This window comes from Populus alba, chromosome 8, assembly GCF_005239225.2.
Source record: "Populus alba chromosome 8, ASM523922v2, whole genome shotgun sequence".
NCBI classification, from domain to species: Eukaryota; Viridiplantae; Streptophyta; class Magnoliopsida; order Malpighiales; family Salicaceae; genus Populus; species Populus alba.
Window position 1 is genome coordinate 15,462,702 of NC_133291.1, and position 16,830 is coordinate 15,479,531.

General features: G+C 31.8%; 1 protein-coding gene across 1 annotated transcript; it reads left to right on the forward strand.

Annotated features, from left to right (window-relative positions):
* Positions 1-249: 249 nt before the first annotated feature.
* Positions 250-6,286, forward strand: LOC118061028 (G-protein coupled receptor 1). The gene is made up of 9 exons (XM_035074375.2): positions 250-540; positions 877-908; positions 986-1,155; positions 1,343-1,437; positions 1,779-1,880; positions 1,964-2,020; positions 2,475-2,618; positions 3,287-3,357; positions 5,709-6,286. The coding sequence occupies exons 1-9, from the start codon at positions 370-372 to the stop codon at positions 5,812-5,814; spliced, it is 948 nt and encodes a 315-aa protein (XP_034930266.1). The 5' UTR covers positions 250-369; the 3' UTR covers positions 5,815-6,286.
* Positions 6,287-16,830: the final 10,544 nt, after the last annotated feature.

Sequence of the window (16,830 nt, forward strand, 5' to 3'; positions counted from 1 at the left end):
GTTTTTTTATGTTAAAAAATTAAAAAAAAAAAATACATATACCCTCAAAAAATCTTCTAATGATCATTGAGTTAAATGAAAAAACCCACACACCACTAAATATAAGTCTAAGGTTTAAATTTAAGTTAGAAAAAGATAATTTTATTATCTCAATTCAGCAGTGAACTTTTTTTTTTATTATTATTAATTATAGCAATGAATATAAAAATAAAATAAATTCTACTTCGCTTATGTGTTGTCTTCCTTCCGTGCCCAACGAATCCAAAACACAAGAAAGAAAGTTGGGTAAGCAGGTACTGGAAGGGACTAGTTAAAAACAAAAAAAGAAAACTTTAAAACCCATTAAAAAAAAAAAAAAACCCAGTGATCATGGCGATGATAGGGAACCTGACGGCTCACCAGCGTTGGATTCTGATGGCGGTGAAAGGAGGAGCGTCAAGTCTGTCATTCTTAGGGTCGAGCTTCATCGTTCTCTGTTATCTCCTCTTCAAAGAACTCCGCAAGTTCTCCTTCAAGCTCGTCTTTTACCTCGCCCTCTCCGTAACCGTTCTCTCTCTCTCTCTCTCTCTCTCTCTCTCTCTCTCTCTCACTCTCTCACAATTTTTTGTTACTAATTTGCTTATTAGCTAATGGTAGTGGATCTCACTCACTCGTTTGCTTATTAATTATTAAACTGATGGATCAAAGTTAAATTAATTCATCTTCATCAATTGGCACCTTCATTTAGTTAACCTATTTGAAACCATAGTTTTACTATTTTTTCAAAGAATATATATATATATATATATATATATATATTTGTAATTATGATCCGTAGTTGCTCTCTTTGTTTAATACATTATATTAAGAAATGTATGGGATTTATGCTCATTGCAGGATATGCTTTGCAGTTTCTTCAGCATTGTTGGGTACGGTTTTTTTTTTAATTTATTTTTATTAAATTTGCTTTCTTTATTCTTTGATAAATATATATATGTAAGTGCAGGGATCCATCAAAAGGATTCTTCTGTTATGCACAAGGATACAGTACACATTTCTTTTGTGTAGCATCTTTTCTTTGGACTACGACAATTGCCTTTACACTTCATCGCACTGTTGTTAAACACAAGACAGATGTTGAAGATCTTGAGGCCATGTTTCACTTATATGTTTGGGGTATGAATTCTTGCTCGTTATTATATGTTTTTTTTATTCTTCTACTGCTCCTGTCTATGATTATTGCATCTGTTGCTGTCTTAAACACTTTCTTTCTGCAATTCAAATTAACAAGGTTTTCATTCATACTAGTGGGCATTTCTTTGGCCAATGGAAACTGAATTTGAAGTTTGATTTCTTTTTACAGGAACTTCATTGTTTCTGACTGTAATACGCTCCATTGGTAATGACCACAGACATTTAGGTGGATGGTGTTTGACACCAACAGGGAGAACAAGAAAGGTAAGCGCATAGGAGTTTGCTGTGGAAAATCATTTTATTTTATTTTTTTCCTCACCGGGATTTAGTCATTTATAGTTGGTTTTCATGATAGTAAGTTTTTTCTTCAAGATGTGGCTCCATATTTGTATTATTGTGCCCTTTATACATCAAACAGTTCAAATCATTTCATTGTGAGAGCAATATGGGTACAAACCTTAGGTAATTGTGGATGTTGAAGTGGTCTTAGACACTTGATGAGATAAAGAAAAACCTTTGAAATTTCTGTTTTGTTTCTAGTGTTATGCAGAACCCATGCTTATTCTCTGGTAAAAAAATTTATGTGCCCGTTTCTACTTCTGCAGGCAGTTCAATTCGTAACATTTTATGCACCACTATGGGGTGCAATTCTTTACAATGGATTTACGTATTATCAAGTCATACGCATGCTAAACAATGCAACACGAGTATGTGCCCAATTACATTTTGTTTCTTTTTCTAGATTGTCTATTTGTTGAGACAGCATTTACACTGTATCTGGAAATTTCAGATGGCAGTAGGAATGTCAGACCGAGCATATCAATCTGATGCAAGGGCAGACAAGAAGGTATGTTCCCAGTTGCTAGTATACTGAATTAGAATATTCACATCTGTTAAGATAAAAGATATGAAAAGGAGCTTGGATTTCTTATTAATTGAATAACTAGTTTACTCCATGTGGTTACATAGCTTCCTATGGAACTTATAAAACCACTTTCACTACTTCGAAGAAAATCAATAGTATAACTCCAACACCGGAGAAATTCAATGCTTCTTACATATTTTCTCCAAAATCATGGTGATTTGACCTTTTTGAGGAACTTCTTTTCAATAATGTTTTGTGTTTCTGCTAACATTACTGTTAAGACCAGTTTTCTTAAAAATAAAAAATTTGAAATGTTCTGTTTTCTGGCTACCTAACTTCATTGCCCCTCTTTTGTCTTTTCTTCATTGTTAGTTCAAAGTTTTGATGGGGACATGGTAAAAAATGTTAATTTCCCTTGTTCTCTTTCATTTCGTAGGCAATGAACCGGTGGGGATACTATCCACTCATCTTAATAGGATCATGGGCTTTTGGCACTATCAACGGCATTCATGATTTTATAGAACCAGGCCACAAAATCTTTTGGCTCTCTGTTCTTGATGTTGGGACAGCTGCACTTATGGTAATTCCAATAATCATCAATTTATTCTTTCTTTATTTTCTCTTCTTCTATATTTCTAGAAATTGAATGCAACCTGTAAATTGGGTGATTGTGTCTCTGCAATGATTTTTTCTTCATTTTGAATATATATATTGGGAACATAATGTAATGAATATATTTATTTATTTATTTGAGTTGGGCAAGTAACAAGGGATTATAGGACATCTTACTGGATGGGATTACAATTGTCATTTTAGCTTTTGGAATATTCATCTGTCTTGCAAAGTACACAATCAGATAAATACTTGTAAACATGACATGAAGAGCACATGCCCAGACTGACATCTTTTATGGGCAAATTTATTGTTAATATGCATTTATAATTTAGATAGCAAATTGAAAATTCAGTCTGCTTTTATTGTTGATGGGGTTTGGGATGTTGCTGAGGAGTGAGGACTCACTCCCCTGCCTCTAATTCATTATTGTGGATTGCTTGGAAAACCCTTGCTGATTATAGAATTCATTTATCTTCTAAATGATTAGTAAGAAGAGATTGCAGTATGTCACTTGGAGAAAGAGCTTTTCATTTATCATTATTGTGGATGAAATGCTTTACCCATTAATAGAATAGTTTTATTATTTTACTTTCACAGACTGTTAACGTAACTAATTCTTTGCTTTTGTTTTAGGGTCTTTCCAACTCAATAGCATATGGCCTGAACTCTTCTGTGCGGCGGGCAATATATGAAAGATTGGATCAGTAAGTGGCAACAAACTACGCTTTTTATGATGTATAAAGAAATGGGGTAGGATTGTCTTCAAATTCTTTCTTCTATGACCCCTTTGATGTGACTACAGCTAGCTAATGGCCTGCCTATGATGGTTTCAATATGTTCAATTTCAATCGCAAAGTATGCAATTTCAATGCATACCATCTTCAGTGTGCAATGATCTTTGAGTAAATTCTATATGCTTTAACACTCTAATTTTTGTCCTAGTGGCAGTCCAAGAGGGGGTGAATTAGACTTAAAATCAAACTTTTAGAATTGAAAATTAAAAACACTCAAAGAAAAGATTAAGTGTAAAAAGATTAGTTATATGTAGTGGATAATAACTGGTACATTGATGAACAGAAAAACAGGTAAGCAAAGACAAGACAAAATGATTAATTGGTACATTTATAGTCTACTTATACAATGAACACATAAATTAATTGGTACATTAATTGGTACATTCTAAAATTAAAAACACTCAAAGAAAAGATTAAGTGTAAAAAGATTAGTTATATGTAGTGGATAATAACTGGTACATTGATGAACAGAAAAACAGGTAAGCAAAGACAAGACAAAATGATTAATTGGTACATTTATAGTCTACTTATACAATGAACACATAAATTAAATTAACAGAAAAGGTTATCCAATTCGAATAAATAAATAAACAAAGACAAGGTAAAGAGAGAGTAGGGATCAAGAAAAGCTAACACAGATTTATATTGGTTCCTCGTAACTTGTGAATACTTAAGCCCTCAAGGTTCTTCCTTGAGAGCTACTGAAGCTCACTGATTCAGATTTCCTTACAACTCAATCTGCATATCACAACTATTTTTCTTATTGTTCTTTAAGGCTGTTTGTTTTTGTGTTTGTAACTGCTTTTGGGTGCATTTCAAAGTATGTTTGGCTTGAAAAATCATCAAGTTGATATTTTTTTAGTACTTTCCGATGATTTTAATGAACTAATATATATAAAAAATTTGATGAACTTTTAAGTGAAAAGTACTGTCCACCACTAAACACACACTTAGTTTATCCAATGTACTTGCACCCTTGTAAGATACCTTTTAAACTCACTAGTATGGAGAATTGTAACTAGTCCTTGTATAAAAGATATCACAAGGTTCTGCTCTTTCTTTTTCTATAAATAGAGTATATTAACATATATTGTTTTTAACTAATAGCTCAATTTCTTCCTCCACTTCTCTGCATTTCAATGTCTTTTGAAACAAAGACTATTTAGGGTTCAAGAGTATAGATATTGAAGAAAGATCTTTGCTTGATAAAGACACATCTGTGGGTAGATTCTACTTGATTTTCAAATGTTTCTTAGAATTGTTTGGCCATTTATAAAATTATTCCAACAGATAAAAAGATTTCTATAAATAATCCTGCTTAAATAGTATTTATCTGACTTGAAAAGGATGCAAAGCTTGGCTTCTTCATTTCCTTTATGAAGAGTGTAACAGCTCTTCCTTTCCTTAACAGGTCTCCAATCAAGTCTGCAATGTTAATTCCTCTTTCAAGAAGAAAGATCACTTTGTTGTTTCTATCAAGAATAATTCTTCGAAAATGAAATCCAGTTCCAATAATAGAAGAATAATACTTTTCCCATCATGCATAGAATATCTTGTATTTTATAAGACACTAGAATATGCAAACTATTTTTTGAGCTTGTCCAAAATAAAGTTTCCTTTATGATAGTATTCCACAAAAGCTAATTAGTCATCTTGATATCAAATTCTTTAAGATACAGTTTTCTTTCCATCTGAAAATCCAAGAATGTCATGCACGAAATAAAGGCTATTCAGGTTGGACTTTTATTTTCTTTGGCATGAAGATATACAAACACATCTAAATCCAACACAACCAAGTCTGTTAGCTTTTGTAATTTTATCCCTGAAATAAAACATCTCAAGCAAACCCATTAGCGTATAATGTTATTTGCTATCACCAAAACACACAGGGTACAACTCTAATCTTGAACTTTAGGTCATACACGTCAAGCAGTCTAGCGGTTAGTCCTCCGAAAGTCAAGCACGTTGTGGAGCAATTCGGGGCTTCCACTATCTTCACGGTGAAGGTGTTGGCTGAATTTTTTTATCAATAGACTACTATCTGATGATTAGGATGTATGGCCCAACAAAAGTAGAGTGAAAATTAGAGAGATGGTGGGGATGGTGGAGAGCCTGTGGTTCCAACCTCCAACTTATTCTATATTTTCCTGCTGTTTTTTTCCATGGTCATGCTCTCAAAACTGCTTTGCTTTGCTGTTGTTGATTTTGTACACATCTATTCTAAATTTCTAATGATTTGCATAATTGCATTTCTTTCATAGGGTTTGGCCAGAGAGTCTTCGGAGATGGTTCCCTGGTGGTTTAAAATGTAGAGGTCAATTTCAAGAGAGCGAACTAGTCTCATTGAGGATTGAAGATCAGCATTAACAATTTGGCCATTATCCAGAATCCAGATTTTTGTTTGCAAAAGCTGTGCTCTCTTTCCAAATTCTTTCGTCATTTTTTTCTCTGAATTTGGGTGGGATGGAATGAATAACAACGATGGATGCAGCTTCTGGAAACTGTAACCAAGTCCATCGGATTCATTTCTTCAGAGCAGAGCCAGTGATTCATGCGTATCATCTGATATAGCCCTGCATTTCTTCTTGAGACTAATGTGGGCAGTAGATAAATTACATGTTGAGCTGAAGTTTTAGATGCATGAAGCAGATTGTAAAATGGCATCTTGCTAGAAAAGGTGGAACATCACGTCAAGTTTTTCGTTGATTGTTGTTGAATGATAGGAATATTTGTGTAATCGGAGACGCTTGGGTTAGGAATTTTTGGCTGTGCCAACTTGTGATTCTTTCTGTATTAATACATTTATCCCAGTAGACAAAAATGATTTTTTTTTCCCAGAGACTTCAGTGATCATGCATGAGGCCGTGAGGGAAGGGCATACGCACCATAGCAACATGGAATTCGATCGAATATTAAGGCGCTGTGTTATTGATAACGTGTCAGAAAATTTTAATTATTTTTTATTGATAATTTTTTATAATGGATATTTGCATGTTATATTTGTATTATATCTATATTCTAATTATTTATTGTTCAACATATATATATATATATATATATATATATATATATATATATATGATTGAGTTTAACGATATCTACATTATATTTATTAACCATCAAGTAAAATAATTATTTAAAAAACTTATTAATTCAAGTTAGTTTACGTCAATATCTATTATATTCAAGTTAAATTAGTCTTTAATTTTAGCTATTTGTATTAAAAAAAGACATTTTATTCAAACTATCACTTTCGTGGTATTATTAAAACTAAAAGAGATTGTGTTTTTATTATGCATTACTTTACAAAATATTATTTATTAAAAAAATTAATCTATTTATTTTTTTAATTTTATCTATCAATATTTAGTTTATTGAAAATTAAACTTCATGATTTATTACAAGTTGTTTTCCATAAGATTATCACAGTTTCATAACCTGTCTTACAGGTTTAGCTAGTTAATCTAATTGATTCAAGTTTTTTTTAATTGGATTTTTTTTTAATTTCATCAATCAACATTATGTTAATTAAAAATTAAATTTTATGATTTTTTTTTTATTTTTTTATAAAATTATCTAAGTTTTATAACTTGTATTACATGTTTTATGAGTTAATATGAGTAAATTTGTATTATTTTATTATATATTTTTTTAATTAATTTATTTTTAATTTTATCAATCATTAAAGGAGAAGGACGGGCAGTACCAGGAGACCCATCCATTGGGTGTTTCGAGAGGGTATAAGATTATCAAGACCCAAGCGGATTGATTTAGCGTTTCATGGCTGCTGCTTTTATCCCCTCTTATTCTGCTTCTTCTCACGGATTCTCTCTCCAACGTGTCCTCACTCTTCGTTTCACTCAAAACTGGTAAAGCTTCCCAAGCCCATTTGAAAAGAGATTCGTCTTTTTTGTTTTCATAAATGAAAGTTTGGAACTTGATGATCAAAATAGATGTTTAGTTGTGGTGTTTTTAAGGCCAAAAGGTTGAAAAAACAAATATGCAGGTTTGCTACATTACTAGCTCAATTCAAGTTGCAGAAGTTTGTGTCTTTAGTGATCTGGAAATGCTATCTAGAAGAGTTGGTAATATGGCTTCTCAATAATATCAATATAGTTTTATTTATTTATATGCACTCCAATAATATATTTTTTTTCAAATAGTTAAATGTATTTTAATATATTTCATATATAATTATTTTAATAATATAATATGATCTATTAATTTAATGGGTTTAAAAACAAGTTAAATGATTCTCAATCAATAATATTAAACGATAAAATTTTTTTTTAAAAAAAAATTCAAGTCAACCGGGATGAATTTACTAAACCCATTATACAAGTTATGAAACTATGATAACCTTATAAAAAATAAATGAAAAAAAATCATAGATTTAAAAAAAAATGAAAAAAATATTATTGCAATGAATAGTATTTTAGTATTTTTGTAAGATATATAATAATAATATTTCTGAAAAAAATAATAAAATAGCATTTTGTTTAGAATTTTTTTAAATCATTGAAAATAAATATTGAAAAGTCAAAATAATATACTTTTTAAATTTTTTTTAAAAATACTATAAAAAAATAAAGCTTTTTTATCTTCACACATGGAGAACATTAGGAAACATATGAAGGATAAGTTCTTATACACTTTTGTTATTTTATGGTGTTGATGAAAATAAAGCACTTAGTAGCATTACTTTTGCCAAATTATCGTGGATTCAATACAATGATTATTAAATCCAATATATACACTAAAAAAATAAAACACACCATATATTTTTTTTAAAAAAAAAAAAAACATGATATGATTTTTGTATTTTTAAGAAACTTAGTTGCATGCAACACGTAAAAATATATATATTTTTTTATAATTATACATACATAATACATGTATTATGTATGTATGTATGTATTTTTATAAGACTATATTTGGTAAAAAAAAAAAATTTGAAATGTAAATTACCCAAAACAAGCCTAAAGGGTGTTTGCCAAATACACCTTTAAACCAAATAAACCTTAACAAAAATAACAACAAACCAAACATGGCCTAAAGATTGACCCGGTTTTGACCTAACCAGGTTGACTTGACCGGTCAACCCAATCAAATTGACCCGAATAGTGAATTTAATTGAGCTGACTTGAAAACAAACCAAAACAAAGACCCAAACCAAAACAGATCCAACATAAGAAAACAGATCAAACATATAAAAAATAAAGAACATTCATTAAGAACCCAACAAACATAACTCTCAAACTAGACTAGATCTCAAACAATAAAAGGCAGGGTTTTGTTCGCAATCAAGCATAGATTAAGAATCAAGTGTCATTTTGCTTTGATTATTACTAAAACATTATGATTTTGTCAAAAATGGATTTTGATTCAAAATCAAAACCCTAAGATTGAAACCTTAAAAAACATGTTATTGATACTTGAAAGTCCTAGATTATTTACCAATAATTGTATACGAACTTGTAGAAACCAGAATTGAATCAAAACAAGACTTAAAACTATGACCTATGACAATGTTTATCGGATGAACACGAAGAGCACAAACCCAGTTGCCCAAAAAAACCTAGAATATTGCTAAACCTAGAAAACACATTTTAAGCCTCCAAACTAGACTTTTTTGGCCTCAACAACAACAATTATCATAACCAAGCATACTTTAACAAAAAAAAAAAACTAATAAAAACAACAAATCATCATAAAACAGGTAAACAAAATTCAAATTTCAAACTATCAACCTGGAACAACCTATATTTTTATGCAATCTAGATTCAAATGTCTTTTAAAACCCTCAAAGTGAACCATATAAAACCGAGCAACTCAGAAACATGCCAGAACTAATAGAAGAATATCATACCCTTGCTAACCTATTTGTAAAAATTCCAAATCAAACTTAGATGCAAACATAACATATTAAAGCAATCAACAACATGTCAACACATTCAAAACATGCCATTTAAACAATAAAATTAATCTAGTAGGCCTTATAGACTCCACTTTCAAGGTTTGCAAGAATATACCTTCCAAGCTTGAAATTTTCAAATAGGAATGGATTTATGATGTTGCCTTCTTTTTTCTATTCTCCAAACTCAACAATAACAAGTTAAATCCCTTCTTAAGATCGTGAATTTTATTGAATCACTTGAAATTTAATCAAAATCTCTCTTTCCTTTCTTTTTCTCTCCTTTTTTATTTTCTCTCTTCTAATTACTCTCATCTTTTGCGGATTCAGAGCTTTTATATGAGTTTGTTTGGATTCTAACAAACCAAAACTACGCTAGTTTTACCTCAAAATCAATGGTTTTGGATTTAGATGATTTTGTAATAAACTGAAAGACTAATGTGAAGTGTTTCTAAATTTTTGATATTGAGAGAAGGTTTTTAAACCCTTGATAAGAACTCTTAAGGAGTTTTTAAGTGTCAACACATAAAAATATTGAGTGGTTTTATGCGAATGGATGTCTTAGTCAAGGCTAACTGGGTTGGTCATTTTTGTGGCTTCGTCAGAACAACTTTGACATCACCATTGCCTCAAACCACTTGAATTTGGTTGAGGGGTGCATATCTTTTAATTGGATCCATTCTTGCTTAATTTGGTGATCTTTAGCTTCACATTCATTCATTTGAAAGTGTTAACTTGATCAGCGTAGCATCTGAAAATACAGTGATGGTTGATTGGGGAGAAGATGTTGTGGAGATTAGTGGAGAATATGGGATGTAAACATTTGATTTCAAGGAAATGAGGTTGTAGAAGAGGCATTTCTCAATTGAATGATAGTGGTTACAACCTTCAAAATGGTAAAAAAAAAAAGGTACATTTATTCATCTGAAAGTACCTACTCAATCAGCAAAAAACTAAAAAAGCTAAACGACACTATTTTGGCTAAACCCTACAAATAAGGGTTTTTAATTTGGGATCTGGCAAACTTCGATTAAATCACTATTCTTTCAATTTATTTTAATTATACCAATAATTCCCTCTTGAACTTCTAACTTCATGCAATTTCACCCTTGTCAAATTCAATTGTCATCCCTAAATTTGAGTGCCTTTTACAGTTTGGTCTTTGGTTTACAAATTGTTCAATTGGACCGTTAATTGATTAACAAACTTTTAATTTTCTTTCATTTAACCCCTAATTTCATTAATTCCAGTTCCTAAAGTCATGTGCCTTTTGTAAGTTAGTCATTGGTTTCGAAATTCTTAAATCAAGTCCCAAATTGCTCATTAAACTCTAAAGTTTATGCAATTAAACCTCTTATTTGACCAATTGAGCTTTCTAAAGTCAAATTTAAGTCCCCAAACTTTAATTTGTTTTAATTAACATTTAAATTGACTCCAAAAGTTGATTTCCCTTGTGATTAAGTCCTTCATAAACTTAATTAAACCTTCCAACATTTCAATTGAGTCCTTAAACACTGAAATAAAAATATTTTCATCAATAGGGTATTTTATCAATCAAAATTGGGTTGCTAATTTTATCAATCTTGTACATTTTGGTCTCCCAACTTTTACTTGTCTTTTTTGTTCTTTACCACCAACTTGGGCAGTCCTTTAGGCTTTCTTCATGTGTATTCTCTTATATTTTTTAATATTTTTTATGGAGTATAAAAAATGGGTAACAACAATTCATATTGGGTCAGTTTGCATCAACACAATTTTTCTTTGTTTGCTATTGTAATGTTTTATCATGTTAGTATTTTAAAGATAGTTTTGGGTTAATTGAATCATAATACATTAGTTTTCTTGCCTACACAATTATTTTTTGTATCTTCATATCATATTCATAATTTTTAGCATTTATGTGTTTTTAATTCGTTTTCTTTGTAGTTTTTAAGTTATTTTCTTCCTTTTTATTATAAAATAATGTTAGTAGGATTTGCTAACATCAACATGATCATTTTAGAGAATGAAAAATATTGAACCTGATTAACTATTGGGGCTAAGAATAGTAAATGATATCGATAGATATCATCAATATTGGCAAACTCATAAAACTTGATTAGCTATTCATAACAATCTTGACATCGACATTCTAAAAAATATTCCAAGTTATTATGGAAAATCGGCTACATTGATGTCATCATTACCATAAACTTGATTAGTCAGTCTCAACAAGGGCGACTAAAGACACAAATAAGATTCATTAGTGTGCATTACCCTCCTCAAGTTTTGGGAAAATTTTGATATTCTCGGTGGAGAATGGTTGCTAGTAAATGAAATGGAAATGTTTAATGATTCCCAGAATTATAAATTTAGAAGTATTAAAAGGAGATTAAATGGAAAATTATAAGGAACTATGATAGCGCTTAACATTGAATATATATATATATAATTTGATTTCTCTTGTCTATGATATTATTGTAGGTCCATCATACTTCACGACATGAGTAATATTTTATATTCTCTAGTTTTTGTGTTGGTTAAAAACTAAATATGCGTCGATGTATTTTGTATTTCAAGGAACAATATGACTTGAATTGTAATAGCATCATTTAAATCAAATGTCCGAACATAAACTGTATTATTATGTATTTGTAATCTTAATGTATGTTTGTTTTGTTTATCTAAGATTTAATTCATATTTGACTTAAGAAAAAATGGAAATTTTAAATATTGTGTTTGTACTCTTGAATAATATAATGTTTGAGACTTGGAATGATTGGGAAGTGATTGAGCAATGAATAATAGATATGTAAAAATTATTTGTCGATTACTTGGAACATCCCAGTAAAGGGTAGACTCTGCTGAAATTTCGATAAACTTTATATAAATTTGACAAAAAAGAATTCCACCATATTTTTCCTTTCTATGATTGATGTGTTGGACCTGAAATTGGGGATGTTATACTTTAGTATTCTTGCCGCACCTTTAACTGAAATTGTTAAAAAAATCAATAGGTTTTAAATAGGGTATAGAACAAGATAATGCATTTAAAATTCTTAAAGAAAAGCTATGTTCAACACCTTTATTAACTTTACATGACTTTACAAGAACTTTTAAGATTGAATGTGATTTCTTAGAAATAGATATTAGAATTGTTTTAATACAAGAGAAATGACTTATTCCCTATTTTAGTGAAAATCTCAATGGTGCAACATTGGATAACCCTACTTACAATAAGAAGCTTCACACTTTGGTAAGAACTTTAAAGACTTAGCAACATTACTTTTGCCCGAAAAAATTCATGGTTCATTCGAATTATGAATTGCTGAAACATCTAAAAGGACATGTTATGTTGAATCAGTGACATGCCAAGTGAATAGAATTCATTAAAAAACATTTATATGTGATCAAATACAAACAAAGTAAGGGAAATATAGTGGTTGATGCACTATCATAAAGGTATTTTTTTTCTACTATGAACGCAAAATTGTTATGATTTGAGTATTTGAAAGAATTATATGTCAATAACATATAGTGATTTTGCTAATGTATATCATTTTTAAAATAAGGTTATAATTGTATTAAAAAAAAATATTAAAAAACAAGGGGCATCCCCAATGAAGAAAAGGGGCTTAGCTGACTGAGGAAATTCTTGCTGCCTGGATCGGGCTACACATCCAGGCCCAAAGCAGAACGAGAAAAATCTAAGTGCACATTAGAACAAGCCTGGGAAAAAAAAAAAAAAAGATGGCTAGCTAACTTGATCCAGCCACATGCCTTGATCATTGACAGGAGTGCCTCGTACAAACAGAGAAGGCCTTTACTAATAGAACCTAAGGACTCTGACCATAACATTAAGGGCGCATGTTCCATATTTGACGTGCTGAATGATCTCTACACTGGTATGTTGAGGAGGGTGGAAGGTAGTGGTGAATATTTTGTTGTTCCTTTCAAACCCAATGTAGTATATTGTGGTGGAAAGACTTAGCCGAGCTATGATGTGCAGAATATTCTTCCTCATTGTGTAGTTTGAGGTTATCCATTGGAGAAGGAGATTTCACTACATTCTAGGCCATTGAATTCTAGAGAGCCTTGTGATGGATTCCCAAACTAAGCTAGTGTAGGGGCATTGGAAAAAAAGATGGTCATAGGATTCATTATGGCTGCTATATAGGATGCATGTTTGACTAGTTGTGATGCCTATTATGTGCAACATGTCCAAAGTCGCAGCCTAGACTGAGAGGCTAACCAAAGTATAACGGATTGACATGAAATGTAATCTAGAAACTATAGGAGGTGATGAAAGGAGTTGAGGGGTCTAGATTCCCTGATCATATCCTAAGCTGAGTCAATGCTAAACTTACCTGCATTATTCCCTTTCCAAACTAGGTGATCATTCTTGTTTGTTCTTGGCTGGGAAGTTATGGAATTCTAGATGGCTTGGATGTTTTGATGGTTTATTGGAAACTTCCATATATCCCCTTCAATGATGTCAAATACTTTTGCATTTCATGGCAGTCTTGTAGAAAAGAGGGTTCTATGCGGCAGGAGGTCACTGAATGTTTTTTCATTTGGCAACCAGTAGTCAAACCACAAGGATGTTGCTTGACCATTCCTAATACTTGAGATCATTTGCCCTCTGCACCACTCTATACTCTACATGATCTTCATTTAAGACCAGAAGGGGTTGGAAGACATGTTTATGTGCTAGAAAGGATGCCCTCTAAAAAGGTTGGTGTGGATCCATGCAAACCGGATTGACTGCTAGTCAGTCAGCAGATGCCACATGTGTTTCAAAATGGCAGCCCTATTCTAGGTGTTCAAACACTTTATTCTCAGTCCCCCTTCTTTTTTGGGATAACATATTGAAGCCCAAGCTACCTTGGCTCCTATGGTGTTGAGGGATGTACCTTTCCAAAGGAAGGCAACAAATGTGCTTTCCAGCTTCCTAATCATAGAACTTGGGAGGATGAAAATAGTTGTTCAATTGACTTGAATGGAGAATGACACTGCTTTGATAAGCTATAGCCTTCCAGCATAGGAGAGCGATGATGATGTCTATAGCTTGATTCTAGTAGTGATTCTCTCCATCAAAGATAGGCAATCCGTATGAATTAGCCAGGTTGTAATAAGGGGTACTCCCAGGTACTTCACAGGAAGATCTTTCTGAATCCTAGTTGCTGCTAGAATCTTAGTTGCTGCTGGATTATGGTCTGAAATTGCTCATCCACTCCTGACAAGTTGAGGGAGCTTTTAGATTGGTTGATGGAGAGCCCTGATAGCATGAAAAACTTGTCTAGGGAACTTTTAAGGATTCCAACTAAAGCTAGGTCAGCATGGCAGAACATCATCCAGTCGTCCACAAGACTGAGGTGGGTGATGGCATTTACCTTGCATCTCCAGTGGTGTTTGAAGTCAGGGTGCTGGGTGGCTTTCTGCAAGATGCCCTCTAGCCCTTTGATTGCCAGTATAAAAAGGTAGGGCGACAAAGAGTCCCCTTAGCAGATACCTCTGTTGGACTTGAAGAAGCCATAGAGTTCCCCATTCAGGCTTGTGGAGAAATGGGGAGTGGAAATACACTCTTTAATCCATGCAACCATTCTACTTGGGATGCTAACAGCCTTCAGCCCTTCAATGATGAATTGTCAGCTTACTATATCAAAGGCTTTCTTGAGGTCTACTTTCAATGCGCACCTAAGAGGTCCCTTATAGAGATGGTAATTATGTAGAAGCTCTCGAGATAGAAGAATGGCATCTAAGATATGTCTTTCTGGGATGAAAGCTGTTTGGAAAGGACCTATGATTTTTGGCAACACGGTCTTCAATCTTGTCGCAATGATCTTAGAGGCACATTTATAAATAATATTGTAGTAGGATATAGGCTGATAATTGTTTATGCAAGTAGGGGTCTCAGTTTTTGGAACAAGAACTAAGGTTGTGGTGTTGACACACCAAGCATAGAAGGTTTATTGAAGAAGAACCTGATTGCTTCTATGAAGTCTTCTCCTGTTATGGCTAAACTATGTTTGAAGAAAAGTGTCGTGTAGCCATCAAGGCCAGGAGCCTTGTCATCTCGGATGGAGTGCAAACCTTCTTTAATCTCCTCGTTTATGTCTTGCATGGACAAGTCTGTTCCATTGTGCATAGTTCTTGGAGGGGGGAAGCGTTGGGATATGGAATGGCCTGCTGGGGAGCGAGGAGCTTATATGAGGTCCTCAAAATAGGAGACTGTCACTCTACCCATCACCCTTTCTTGTTTATCATGTTTGGTGAAATCTTCAGCTGAGGGTGTGAAGTCAAACCCAACAAAAGGTACAATGGTCAAAGGATGAACATCTTTGAGTTCAAAAGATGTGACCTATATGGAAAATAAAAGAGATCAAAAGTTCCTAGTGGATGAATAACCTATTTCAAGCAACTGAACCATATGTTTCGAATTTTTATCCTACTAAAAAGAATGTTTGCAGGTTTTGAAAGGATAAGGTCTCCAACTATATAAGACGATTTACCACCAAAATCTAAATAGTATTAATTTAATATGTCTTGTAGCCAATCGATTGGTTACACGTGTTATTATTATATTCATGTAAATACATATTTATTATTAATTAAAGCTTAATTTATTTTTATTATTCATATAATATTAGATTAATAAATCTAATATTTGATTTATTAATCTAGAGTAAAGATAAAGTTCATAGAACAAAAATACTTTGCAAAGAAAATTATAAAGTTATTATAATTATGAGATTTTCATTTCATCAAAGCATTGTTCCTTAAATATTAATGATCAATGCTCTCTTAAATACTAGACATTTATTAGAGTTATAAATACTAGTATATATTATGCTTTTTTTTTTTTATGAAATGAAATAGTTGTTCTTATAAGCTTAGATATAAAGAATATCTAGAACTAATATATAGATATTTTTCATAAGACATGTACATTGAACTGACCCGCATGAGAATTTTATATTGAGAGATAACGTATGTCTAAGGAAAGGCTCACATGATAGTTGTGTAAATGATTCTTAGATTTAAGAGTAAGTTATTTTATATAGAAAATATTACACTTTGATCATGTTACATGTTATCTTAATTGAGGTAACAAAGAGGAAGATTGGGTATAACATGAGCTATATGAAGATACTTGAGTGATCAAGAAAGGGTTCATCACCCTATGTGAACTAAGAAAAATGCTTCATTGTTCTCAAATAGTATTGACTATGGAGCTCTTGGCCAAAGTGGAATGAAATTTGAAAAAAGTTTCAAATCTTATTCAAACAATCAATGATTATTATGTAAAGAACAAAAATAATTTAACATGACAGACATACTCCATGCTTTAATGTTAAATAAGAACATTATTAATGTAAGGATATTAATTACATCGAGAAACCAGTCATTAAAAGGTTAAATCAAACTACTAATATCTTTTTTTAATATTTTAGGGATCATGACATGTTACTAGACGATACACGTGATTT

Excerpts from the sequence above, each read along its gene's own strand:
- LOC118061028 (XM_035074375.2), top strand. The coding sequence starts at position 370 with ATGGCGATGATAGGGAACCTGACGGCTCACCAGCGTTGGATTCTGATG. Across the intron at positions 2,021-2,474 it reads ATGCAAGGGCAGACAAGAAG|GCAATGAACCGGTGGGGATA; the intron begins GTATGTTCCCAG and ends TTCATTTCGTAG. Across the intron at positions 3,358-5,708 it reads ATATATGAAAGATTGGATCA|GGTTTGGCCAGAGAGTCTTC; the intron begins GTAAGTGGCAAC and ends TTTCTTTCATAG.